Raw genomic sequence first — 12,792 nt, 5'->3', positions numbered from 1 at the left:
GAGAGCTCGACCTCACCAGAGTGAACACTGCAATGCACACAAACACCTGAAGGCAGGGTCTGCGGCAGAGGAAGGAAGCCAGAGGGTTGATGCCTCTCTGCCCTGCCTCCACTGCTGAGTCACTGCTCACAGCGTTGGCTGAAGCCCCAGCTACATGGCCCTCTGTTCCTTCCTGCACAGCTTCAGCTTCAGGAAAGTCTCAGTTCAGACTTCAGATTAAAACAAAACTAAAAAGCCTGTCCTCAGAATTGTCACACATCTGCTCTCAGGCGGGCTTGGGATTCAAATGTACTAACTCTGTGGCCCAGGAACCTCAAACAAAGAGGTAAACATGAAAAACGGCACTGCTTAGACTCGGAGGTTCTGGTAAATGTCTGCAAAGCGCTTTGGAGAGACTGGCTATTAACCTTGCCACAAGATTCTTACTAACAAAACCCTGGCAAAAATGACCTCATAATCCAAAATTACAAACTCCACAAGTAAGTCAGAATCAGCAGACATACAAAAAGCAGAACAAGATCACCTGAGAACTTCAGATAGTACAGCTGATGACCAGACTATAAAATAGATTTATAATTATTAAAGAATTTGAATACATAAAAAAGAACAATATATATTTTAAAAGACAGGGGAGAGTTAAAAGAGTCAAATTTCTATAATTTCTATAAATAAAAGGTATTTATAAATAAATAATTTCTATAAATTATTTCTATAAATAAATTTCTATAAATAAATTTCTATAAATAAAATTTCTATAAATAAATTTCTATAAATAAAAGGTATTCTCAGGGAAATAAATTTTGGCTATGTTAAAAAACAGAGTAGATACAATGAAGAGAGAATTGGCGAGCTGGAAGAAATGTGGAGAGAAAATTTCCCAGAATGAAGCAAACAAGATCCTAAAAGAATTTTCCATGAAGATGACTATTTGCACGGTGTCAGTACACTGAGCAGCCCACAGGGCAGGCCCACTCTCTTAAAGGTGGGTCTGGAGAAACCTAGGTCCCAGGGGCACTGAACTGGTGGCTGATTAGAATTTTTTTTTCTCCTTTCTTTTTCTGAATCACCTGCACTCTTTTCTCTAGTCTCTCTCCCAGGTTGAGATCTCTCAGGGTGGACTCTGTAACAGTGAGCGCTGCTCATCAGTGCTGCAGAGTCAAGGTCTGTGTGTACAAGTGCGAGGGCGTACATCTATAATCACATTAATACACATTTGTAGTGCCTTCGTGTTTGAGACATATATACATGCACATACCTGCAAAGTGACTGCATGTACATAAATTCCAGCAAGTCCAACTACAGTGAAGACTGAGTTGGGACCTGGGCACTAAACTGGGACTGAGAAAACAGAGTCCCAATGTGAGTGGGACACGGTTGAAATGCATGACTGTGGGAAGTGACAACAGCAGTTTTTCACCTGTGAACTGAAGGCAGGGATATCCAGGATCTCTTCGCACTCTACCCTTAGGTGGCTTATAACCTGAAGAAGCTAGCCAGCTTTCATGCAATGCATGTATTTTACTTTGTAGGCCAGGCCTCTACCTTGAGCCTTGTTTTTATTTACAATAACAAATGCGATAACCGTGCTTTCTGGACTAGAGCAGATCAGAAATAATAACTGAAAAGTGGAAAATGAGCAAGAAGGGGACCCTAAAGTCAAACAGACTGATAGTATATTATAAAAGGAAGCAAGAGGTAAGTAACTATAATATCAGGAAAAAGATTACAATATAAAACTTAAAAAGAATGGCTATCTTTAGCAGTTTATGGTAGGTTCAGATAGTTGTCCACAGCTCAATAGCCCTTGAAGGCACTAATATATTACAACGCTGAGCAATAACTGACTTTGCTCATAACCTTGAGTAATCAACAAAAGGTTAGCTTCTTTTCAACATACCCTGTATAAAAGCAGGAAAAGCATTTTAGAAAGATTTCCATAAAGATGTTAAATAATATCAAAACACACCCAGAAAATGCTTTCACATAGACTCCCTATGTACATATACGTTGAATGCATGTAATTACACAGGGAAGTATTTATTAAATGTATTAACATACATGCTCCCCGGGGTTAGGGGGCAAAGTGTTCCTTAGAGCACCCCACGCTACAATGGAATCAAGGAACACGACAGCATATAAATAGGACTTGGACAGTGAGTGGAAAGATTATAAAGTCTGAGAACACAATGTAATTATAAGTTTTACAGATTACATTAAAGTAAGTCATTGAAATGGAAAAAAATTAATAGAACACTGTCACATTTTGTCTTCTTAGTCAAATAACTAAACATCATCCAACTGAATGGACAGAGGTAAATATAGATCTGATTATAAATCTATGCATTGAAACACTTTACACTAATGCCATTTTCCCGAATTTCTATTTCGTTCAGAAAATGAGAGTTAAAAACAACTTTCTTTTAAAACACTTAAAATAAAGGGTCAGGAAAACATTTTAACCTGCTGTTCTCTAGAATTAGTCAAGTATTTCTAACCTGTTAGGTTCTTCAAATTAAAAGTTATCACTAACATCTGCTCTGTTCAGAGAACCAGTATACTGTAGATTACCTCGTACATAGATGTCACAAGAGTGACAGAATAAATTAATAATAAATTAATCATAGTCCTTTACAAAGGTATTCACATTATCATCTCTTTGAGGATCACGTTCCCTCCGCTGCCACCTGCACACACATGTTGAAGGCATCCAGCAGAAGCACGCTATCTGCACTGCTTGTTAATTCCAAGAGCAGGCATCACATCAGATTTGCTCCCATCCTACGTCTCCCCTCATTTTCCTGAGAGATACACAGCTCCCCTTGAACAGCATGGGTCCACCTCTAGGCAGATACACACCCACTCGAGGAGTTGACAGATGACTTAAGGGAGCTTCCAGTCAGTGCAGACAGTGGGGTTCCAGGAGGATTTTCAACTGCTCGGAGGCCGGTGCCCATGGACAGTTAACTGTTCAAGGTGCATGTGTCCACTCTTGTGAATAAGAGGAAGTTTTGTCAAACGTTATAGACAATGTTCCACTTTTCATCCCATAGCTGCCAGGGCTTTGATCTGGGGAGCACCACACACTGTTTTAAACAGGCCATTCCTGAGAAGAGAGGAGTTAATCTTGCATACATGTGTGGAAAGCAGCTTTTACAGCCCTTCCGCCTAAAGTCCTGAAAACAAGAGATGAGGCATTCACGACGACGGGGGTGGTGAGGGGGGGTGTCTGCACTATGTGGAGATAAGAGCTTTCAAACAAGCAAAGCGAGAGCAGAGTCAGTGGTTTCTAATTAATCTAATTGTGGCACAGTCTGATTATCAGGAGACGTCATCTCCCAGCCACAGCTGAGCACAAGCAACAACATTCCTGTTGCTCTCTTTTGTAGAGGTGGGTTGTGGGAGGGGTGAGCATTTCAAATAACAAAGAGTGTGTGTGTGTGTGTGTGTGCGTGCGCGCACGCACATGAGCACCCACTCTGTACATTCGTGAGCTAAAGGATTTGAACATACATACATTGCAAATTTAGAACATGCTTAGTTTTACTATTACTGGAAACATTAGTAAATTACAAAACAGAGAGACTTGTAAACCCCCTGACATTTTATCAAACAAATATATTGTCTTTCCTTTTTTTCTTCCCATTTCACATCCATATATAAATTATTACCAGTAGGGAAATTGGAATGATATTGATAAATAGAAAATAACTTGAAGCAAATAATCCAGGATTCTCTCTAATTCTGCTGACAAATAATTATTTAACACATCAAGGAAGATTCTGTACTGGGTAACAAGTTTTACTTGGTCAAAGTAATGAGTGGAGCTCAATCCCTGCTAATAAAAATAAAGAATGTTGCCCTTAGTTTAGCTGTAATCCTGCCTATAAGCAGGAAAATAGACCGAGTGACCTTTTCAGTCTGAAGATTTACGATAGGATTCCGTATAACTTGAAAACAACAGGTAAAATAAGCAGATGAAATGCCTGTGGTCCTAAGAAAAATTCATACAGAAGGTCCCTAATCAGAACAGGGTGGTGGATTGTGACCCCTGCTGCCCAAGTGATGAGGTTGGTGAGTGTGTGATCACGGTGGGACGGGAAAGGCCAGGGAGGTGAAGATGGGGAAGAATGAATATAATATCTATACCCGTAGAAATTCATACAAACACAAATAAATTTATAAACATATACAGAGAGCTAAGCTTAAAAGCAAGACAGGGAATCTCCTGGGGCCCCACAGCAGAGGGAGTTTAAAACTATGTAGCACCCAGGGGTAACTGCAAGAGGTGGAATGGTCAAGCAGTTAAGTGTATGGACTTGGAAGCCTGACTGCTGGATTTGAACCTTGGTTTCTCCATCTACTTTCCAGTGGTGACACTGAGAGCAACTGCTGTATTGAGTTATGAAGTGGAAACAAGCTAACACACAGCACCTAGGACAGGGCCTGCCAAGTGCTCTGTGTTAGTTGCTTCACTATCACTGTTAACTGGGCTGAAGAGACCAGATGTTGGCAATTTAAAACACTTCAGGAATAGAAGTCAAGGCTGTGGGCCCTCTGGGGTGGGGAGCTCAGAGCCAAAAGCTGCTGGTCCTGTCAGACGATCTTCAGCCTCCAACTGGAGAAGCTGAGCTGGAGACTACCCACCACAGTTCAAGGCTGAGAGGAGTCTGGAGAAATCAGAGCCCTTGGCCTTGAACCGGTGTAGGAATGGGGCTTGGATGCTGGCACTATCCAAGCTGTGAGAGAAACTAACGTAGAAACTGTTGGTTCCATAAAGCCGGCAGGCACTGGCAGAGGCCGCCAGGACGGCATCCATCAGAGATCCTCCATAACAAGGGTTGAGTCCTCAGGTGGAAAAACCACACTGAACACCAAGCAGGATAAACAAAAACAAGTCAACACGTGGCCATACCCTGGCCGAAGCCAGCGGAGGAAAAACCAGAGTCCCTACATAGGAGGCAGCCATCTCGTCAGCAGTAACTGAAACCTGGGACAATGGAATCATGTCTTCTGAATGCTCAGGGGAAAGAACTGTCAACCTAGCATTCTATGCCATCTTTCAAGACCTAAGGAGAAACAGAAATGGTTGGAGGCACAGAAAAACTAAGTGTGCATCACCCACAGTCCCAGAAAGCAGCGATAAGACATAGGCAGCAAGGACCAGCACAGAGGTGAGTGAGATAGAAGAAAAGTGTTTGCAGGCGGAAGCATCTTCAGTTTCTGCCTAAGATGCTGCCTGAACCTGGGGGAGGGGTCCACCTTCTTAAGATGACAGTTGCTGAGTGGCACTTCCCCCTGTGCTCTGGGGACACCTCCTTTGGTCTTGGGCACTTGGTCTATCAATCATTTCCTCTCCTCTCTGGTGCACTCCTTGAAGCCTAACTTTTAATTGTTAACAATGTATTATAGGCAGGTATTTGGAAATGACTGATGGAGAAGTGGTTGTCCTTGCTACCCTCCCCCACGCCAGTCCTGTTCCCTGGCAACAACCACCTTCAGATCGCTGAGCTGTCTTGTTGGATTTATATCTTCCTAATTTAAAATAATGTGCTGTGCCAGGGGACCTCTGGAAAATCCATCACCTGCTGGCCAAGGCACTAGGCTATTTGCCAGGTGACAATCCTCCCCTAACCTGGGAAACAGGCAGACCTGCCAGACTGTCCCAGCGACACAGTGTTCTTACTTTTAGGACATGGAGCTACAGAAGTGGCCCAGTTCATTCCCAAGAGATAATTTATGTAAGTAACAAGGTGAGATGTTCTGCCATATTTTTTCTATCATACTCTATCTCAGAAGAACTGACCCACGCTCACTATTTTTCTGTCTATTCAAAAGTAATATAGGCCCAAGTGCAACCCCATGATAAACTCAGGAGCATTAAAGGGCAAAAAGTCAAGTGGAAAACAGGTGCGGAGGTCAGTTCCCCACCCGCAGAGGAAGCAGGGAACTCATCATGCTGGAGCTTGAGTGTGGACGACTCTAGAATGTGGGTACACTTATTTCTAAGAACAGTGGATGGGAGTGACAGGCCGGAGGGGGTGTTGGGACTACTCTGTCACTTTTGGACTTTGCAAAAAAAAAAAAAAAAAAAATATATCACCAATAAAAAGCCGAGAAGTCAGTAGTGGTAATGTGTATTTAATGTTATTTTTATATACACATTTTAAAAACTATTGAAAAACTCTTTTAGATAATCATCTGTCTCCAGAGTTCTAATACTTTCATTGTTTTACTTTAAAAATAAAACAAACAGAATCTATAACCAATCAGCTAACTTAGGCCCTGAAAAAGAGACCCTCTCAAAGCATATTCTTACTTTTCCTTGTTTTGTCAATTAGAACAGGATTTTCAATGTTGGAAGATAAGAATTTAGTTCATTTTCTTCCCAATATCCCAGTTATATCACTGTTTTGGTTAAGTAGTTGGTATTTAGTAGTTGATACTTCTGTTTATTATTGTTCTTGTTATGTAAATATTTTTCTCTGCTGAGCTGTTAAGTATACTATGATTACTTACATGGTTTGTTTTTCCTGGAGTTGATAGGTCTCCCTTTTGTCCCTTGCTTCATTTTTTTATGACTTATTGCTTATTATTCTAAAAACTCCAGTTTATACGAATAATCTCTTTTGTGCAAGCATGTGTGTGCACATGTACACACACACCCCCCCATACCCACACCCATATCTTATTCCCACCCACCTCCTTTTTTCTGGAAACCTCTGTTCTGGAGTCATCAACCTCCTCTCCCATCAGATCCTCTGAGCCTGTGACAGTGTTCATAGTCAGGAATCTAGTAGCTTCCTGTGATGACAGAAGGTGAATTTTCCAGAACGTGCCTGTCTGAAAACATAATTATTCTACTGCCACACTTGATTTACAGAGCTGGGTACAGCACTCCAGGTTAAAATGATGTTCCCCCCAAGATTTCTAAGGCGCTGTTTCCTTCTCCTCTAGCTGTACATGCTGCTTTTAAGAAATCCAATGCTTTTACTTGTGACCTTTCTTTTCTTCCCTGTGAGTTCTCATATCGTCTCTGCAGCCCTGGCTTCCCACCCTTCATGATGACATGCCTGCCTGGGAGACTATTTTTATTCCTTGTGCTGGGTACTGGCAGGCCCTTCTCATTGGGAGACTCACGTCTTCACTTCTGGGAAATTCACCTGTTGTATCTGCCGGTAAGTTCCTCTTGTCAAGCGCCTATAACTCAGAGTTAGACGTCTTGGATTCTCTTATTTTCCCTCAACTGTCCAATTCACTGTATGTGTTGTACTTTCTGGAAGATATTCTTGACTTTATCCTCTAATTCTTCTGGATTTTTTTCTTGTTTATTGGTTTTAATTTCTGAATATTCATTTTTGTTGTGATCATTTTTATTTATTTATTTTTTGTGATCATTTTTAAAAGGTAATATCATGTTCTCGTTTCAAAGATGCAGCTACCGTCTAAGGATATTTATAAAAACTATTCATTTTTAAAAGTATTAACCCTGTGCAATATCTGTTACCTCTTGTTTTAGTTTTCTTTTTATTTTTGGCTCTATAAAGCTGGAGAATTTCCTCAAATGTTTGGTGATTTTTGGCTGTCAATTTATATTTTAAAGTGAGGATTAAGATGCTGACTGCAGGTCCGTGTAAACATCCTCAGTCCAGGACAGTCAGGTGGGAGGTAGCTTTTTTCCTGAGAGATCCCCAAATGTTGATATCTGAAGTTCTTTCCTTCAGGAACAAATAATCTCCAAACAAGTTCCTGCAGATTCCTGTTTGGGGGTAGAGGCAGAGGAGAGGGCCATACCAGGTCACTTCAGTTCCTCAAACAGGACAGAGGAGAGGCGGGGCGGCCCTGGAGTTCAGAGAGCAAACATTGACACCTTAGCTTCTGCTCGGCTGCAGTCCCCCAGGAAGTGTGTCACTTGCTGAATTTCTCCCAAGATGAGAGACTGTTGTGGGGTAGGCAGCTGTGGAGGATCAGGGAGAAGACCTCAGGTCTAATGTTTAGCTGCTCTCTGCTCAGATTCAGAGTTAAATCCGCTATGTCCACCCCATGGAGTCTTCGGCAATACTCCAACAGCCTGGCCCTCCCTGGGGCTGCTTTCTCGCGAGCTCCCCTTGCTGTGGGTTGTCTCTTGCTAGGTTAGAGTCAACTCCGCTCTGCAGGTCAGACCCTCCTCTGCCAGCCATCTCTGGTGCACTCTGGCCTCCTCCCTAAGTCTCCTTTTTATCTTTTTAATTCTTTCATCATCCTTTAGGGGTGTTTTGGGGGTGGAGTGGCAGACAGGTTAAACGTGTATATTCAGCTTGCCATATTAATCGAATGTCTCTTTAACTGCCTGCCTCTTCATTGACTTCTTTTGGTATAATTTTGCTCACATACTAAAAACAGGTCTTATAAATACAAAGCTTTTTTAAATGAATTGATTTATTACATTGCTAATTTTGGGACAGTAACTTCTCCCCTGAGGTGTAGTCCCCGTGGTTCTCCCACCACCACAGCACCAGTGATCCAGTCCCCTGTCTCTTATGCTCTTCCCTCCCCTGTTTTGGCCCCTCTCCCTCCCCTATCCACCTCCTTTCTCCCCTACTGTATGCCTGAGATCTGTGGTCAGCTTACAACAAATATTTCTATAAAAAGAAGGCGATTAGCTCTGTTGAGAGAATAATCCATTGGGTTATTCAAACCACAAGCGTTACATGCTCTGAAGAGGAAAAAAGAAATCCCAACTTAGCCTTTGACTGTCATTTAATTAATGTACTGTCCTCTCAATGCTCCAATGTTCCAAACGCCTTCACTGTTTTACTGATATGTTATCACTAAGTACCTTCTCAGGCACATGACAGGAAGTGGTACAAAGCATGTTAGCATTTTGGTTATTCTGAATTGTCTCTAATATTTGAACACATTCAGCCATAACCAAAGAGCCTATTTAGAGATAACATACCTTTCTGCTAATAGAATGTTTCTAAATGTGAAATAATGAATAGCTAGATACTAGGAAAAACCTAGAAAGAACACAGAGGTTATGGCTAGTCTGTTGGAAATGAACTACCATGTTTGGCAAAAAAAAAAAAAAAGGTTTTGGTCTCGAGGAAGAAAAAAGAGAAGGGTTTTGATAAATACTTTGCATTTCACTTGTCTGAATAAGACATTATTTCTACTATGAATCTCTGCCCAATTAAGAACTTAAACATTTATAACTGAAAAACTGGTTCTTTTCAAACAAATAAAAAAAATCTTTCCATAGACAGATACTCAAAGCCACAGCAGGGAGAGTGGGAAGGAAGAGAGACCCAACAGCAAATCAAAGGTGACCTTAGAATCATTTGCAGAGACGGGAGACCTCTATGACAAAAACCACAAAAAAGGACAATGTTCCAAGATAGAAATACTACCCCAATACTACCAAGGCCCCAGATATGGCAGGCACATGGGAGGCAATGCCTGTTTCTGCCCCTGCAAGTCTGCCAGTGCTCAGTTCAACCAACCTCCACTGTATTTAAATGTCAGAGAGTATGGAATTCACCCCCTCCCTACTGTCATATATAACATTCCCTACAAGGATGGCAGGAAACCCTGATGACACTGTATTCCTGGATACATTATTAGCTGTTTTTTAAGCCCAAATATTCAGTGTTCCTTTCATCTTTTTCTTCAAAATTCAGCCAACTACATGAAAACACATGCTAAAAATTTTGCTGATGGGTACACTGGACCCAGTCATTCCTTGAGTTTAAGTGGAAATGTGTAGTTAAATCAATGCACATTGTGGTTGACAATTTTCTCCATTATTGATCATTTCTTAGCTTTTAATAACCATAATCATCATCGACCTTACATTGTAACAGCATGTGACATATGCTGCTTCCTTTTATCAGACTCTTGATTTATTTATTTGCTTGGCTCCAACCTGGCTTCTCAGATGGCTTGACACTACCTCTTCTAACAACCCTTCCTTAACAACTCTGAGCCAAACCTCCAACCCAATTTCTCACAGTACTCCTTTTACTGAATTAGGTGTTCCTCCTCTGATTCCAAAACCATCCTCTGCATATTACCTTCACCAGACTAATCACATAGTACATTATTTGTTTATAAAACACATTTCTCCAACTACTCTTTAAACTCCTCCAAGGCAAGGATCATTGTTCATCTTAATGTTCTAGTTCACAGCACAGTGTCTGGTATTTAGTATACATTCTAAAACATTTGCGAAATAAATGGATAAATGCATGAATAAACAGATGACTTGAAACTTAGAGCCTTATAAATAGTTCTTTATAAAATATTTTATTTAGTCCATTCCATTTTGCCCAAGATTCCCTAAATAAGAATTTCCTAAGAGTTACACCAAGATATTAAAACAAGGAAATCATTATCTAGGTTAAATAAAATATTAACATTTTCTTATGAAAGTAAGATAAAAAAAAAAAAACAACGAACAAACTTACCGGCAAAGTTCCAGGCAGGGATGCATCAAAGAAAGACACCAAAGAATTTGGAGGTGCTGAGAAGTAGACTTGAGATCCAGAGAAGAGTTTAGAGTTGGAGGAAATCTGAGCATGAATTTCCAAACCTACCACAGCTGCCCATCTCTGTTCACTAAGAAGAAAGATAGAACTGTTAAGATGTAGTTTGACCTGCCACCATGCATGAATTTCTATAAGCCTAAACCACAAATGTTAATTTCATACTTGTGTTTTTTAACTTACTAAAATTTTACATCCTTACACTAAAAAAAGTGTCATATTGTAGTGATGACAAAATCAAAACTAATTCATAAAGCACACCTACAAGAATAGCAAAATAAATTTCACTGGCATCTCAAAATAACTGAACTGGGTATTATGTGGCGACTGGCTGACTTCAGTGAAAAGCAGAGTTTATTGAATTAACTTTTCAGTAAATGAAGAAAGCTGATCTTGTGAACATTATTTAGAATTAACATAAACATCAGGATTTGGCTAGTAGAGAAATAATTGTAAATAAATAGTTGCATATCTCATTAAAAAAGGAAATTATCAGTTTTTAATGCATTTAGTAACACCAGCTTGAAAATACAATGACCAGAGTGATAGAGACATAACAGATCACCATAAGTGATATTTTTCCTGGAATTTCATGCAAAGGAAAACATTAAACCATCAGATGGGGTATTTTTTTTTTTTTTTGTTCTCCAAAGCACTTGCAATTCCAGAGATCTAACTTCAGATTCTTTTGCTTATTGTTCATGCTTGATTGGAATCAAATTCAGAATTAAATGCTATAAATAATCCCTCTTATTTGGCTACTCTTATTTTGTTGGGTCTGTATATACATTATATATATAGTTCTCGCCAAGATCTTGTAAGTATGCTAATTTCATCTAAAACCCATATATGCTGGACACACTACAGCTGACCTATTCACACATATTGTTTCTGTATTTTTGTCTGTTCTTACCCTGGTCTTCTAAGCAATTTTCTGTACTATAATGTTTATACATTTTGGGTTTTGTTTTAGTTATTTCAACACATGAAGTTCTATATGGGATCTATAATATTGCAAGGTATTTTCTTTTTTAAACTTGGAAGCACAGCCTGTAATTGAAAAGAATTAAATGAAGAACTCATTAGAAATTCCACATTCACTAAAACATTACTCAAAGCATTTTTGCAGTTTCATTACATGAGAGAAAAATACACTTTCCATTCATAGTTGATCTAATTTGTGGAAAGAATAAAAACGGAATGATTCTGGACAATTTCCCTCTGTTCCTCCAACTGAAAAGCAAAAATAATGCCAACCTAACAATCTCAAAGGATAAACAGAATATTAGACACATGCCTTATGTTTCTGTTTTTAAAAATAAACCACTTAAGTCTTATAAAGTGAAGTATAAACAGCTGTTAAAAGAAAATTTAGCAAAATAAGCAAAACTCTCTACATAACCAGAGGGAAGATAACTTGTACTGCTTCCATCCTTCACAGACAGGTGGTATTTTCTGAACTAATGACATTAGTCATCACTATCCAGTCTGTAGGTAAAGATTCCTTTTCTACCTTTACAACACTACTGGCGTACAGTTGCGCTAAATAATTGTCAGCTTAACATCCTGCTTTTAGTGTCACAGACTAGTAAGGTAACCACGTTCACTCTTTGTGGAGCCTTCAATTTAATTAATAAAATATATATTTGCAATTTACATTCGCGAGTCCCCCAAATTTGCCTATCTATCTGAACATGTGGTTTATATGCAGGGGGCCTGTTTTATGATCTCATTTAGGTTTCAGCCCAACATCCTGCCACCCAACAAAACGTGTACAAATAAAGTCGGACTGTAGTGGTCATCGTCTCCCCAGCTCCCCAGTTGCACCTCACACTTAATGGGACGGTAATGGCATGAAATAATATACCCTTTCCTCGGCTTCTGGGCCGTGATGAGGGGCTGATGAGCTACTGAGCACCGTCCCCTTTTCCCGTTGGGCGTGGACCCTGTCGGAGACCCTCTTCCCTGGCGAGAACCGCTGTCAAGGCGGGCTAACGCCCAACGCCTTCCAAGACAGCACCGGCGCAGCATGGGCGCCGCCATTGCTTCGCCAGAGTCCTGATCACGTGATGCGACGCTGCCTGCCGCGGGGCTCCCTGGGAAGCGTAGTTCTGGAAATGTATAAAAGCTCTACAGGCCGGGACAGGAAGACTACTATTCCCGGTGAGCACCTCGACTGGAGGACTGCGGCACCCGGGCCCGGAGGGGAGGGAAGGAGAAAAAAAAAAGCCGAGGTGGCAGGGCTTCCGGGTTGGAAGGCGTGTCTCCTCCT

General features: G+C 40.5%; 1 protein-coding gene across 1 annotated transcript in view; it reads right to left on the bottom strand.

Moving 5' to 3' along the window:
- The window catches only part of GATB (glutamyl-tRNA amidotransferase subunit B), a gene marked incomplete at both ends in the record, with an annotated part of 57,826 nt that extends 45,263 nt beyond the window's left edge, over nt 1-12,563 (bottom strand). The window contains 2 exons of the mRNA XM_084245592.1: nt 10,443-10,593; nt 12,388-12,563. Of these exons, the coding sequence (XP_084101718.1) occupies nt 10,443-10,593; nt 12,388-12,563 (327 nt within the window). The remainder of the gene's footprint in view (nt 1-10,442; nt 10,594-12,387) is intronic.
- Between the last annotated feature and the right edge of the window lie 229 nt (nt 12,564-12,792).

Source organism: Talpa europaea, assembly GCF_964194135.1.
Source record: "Talpa europaea genome assembly, chromosome: 10".
Taxonomy (NCBI): Eukaryota; Metazoa; Chordata; class Mammalia; order Eulipotyphla; family Talpidae; genus Talpa; species Talpa europaea.
This window is presented reverse-complemented; position numbering and strand designations above follow the sequence as displayed.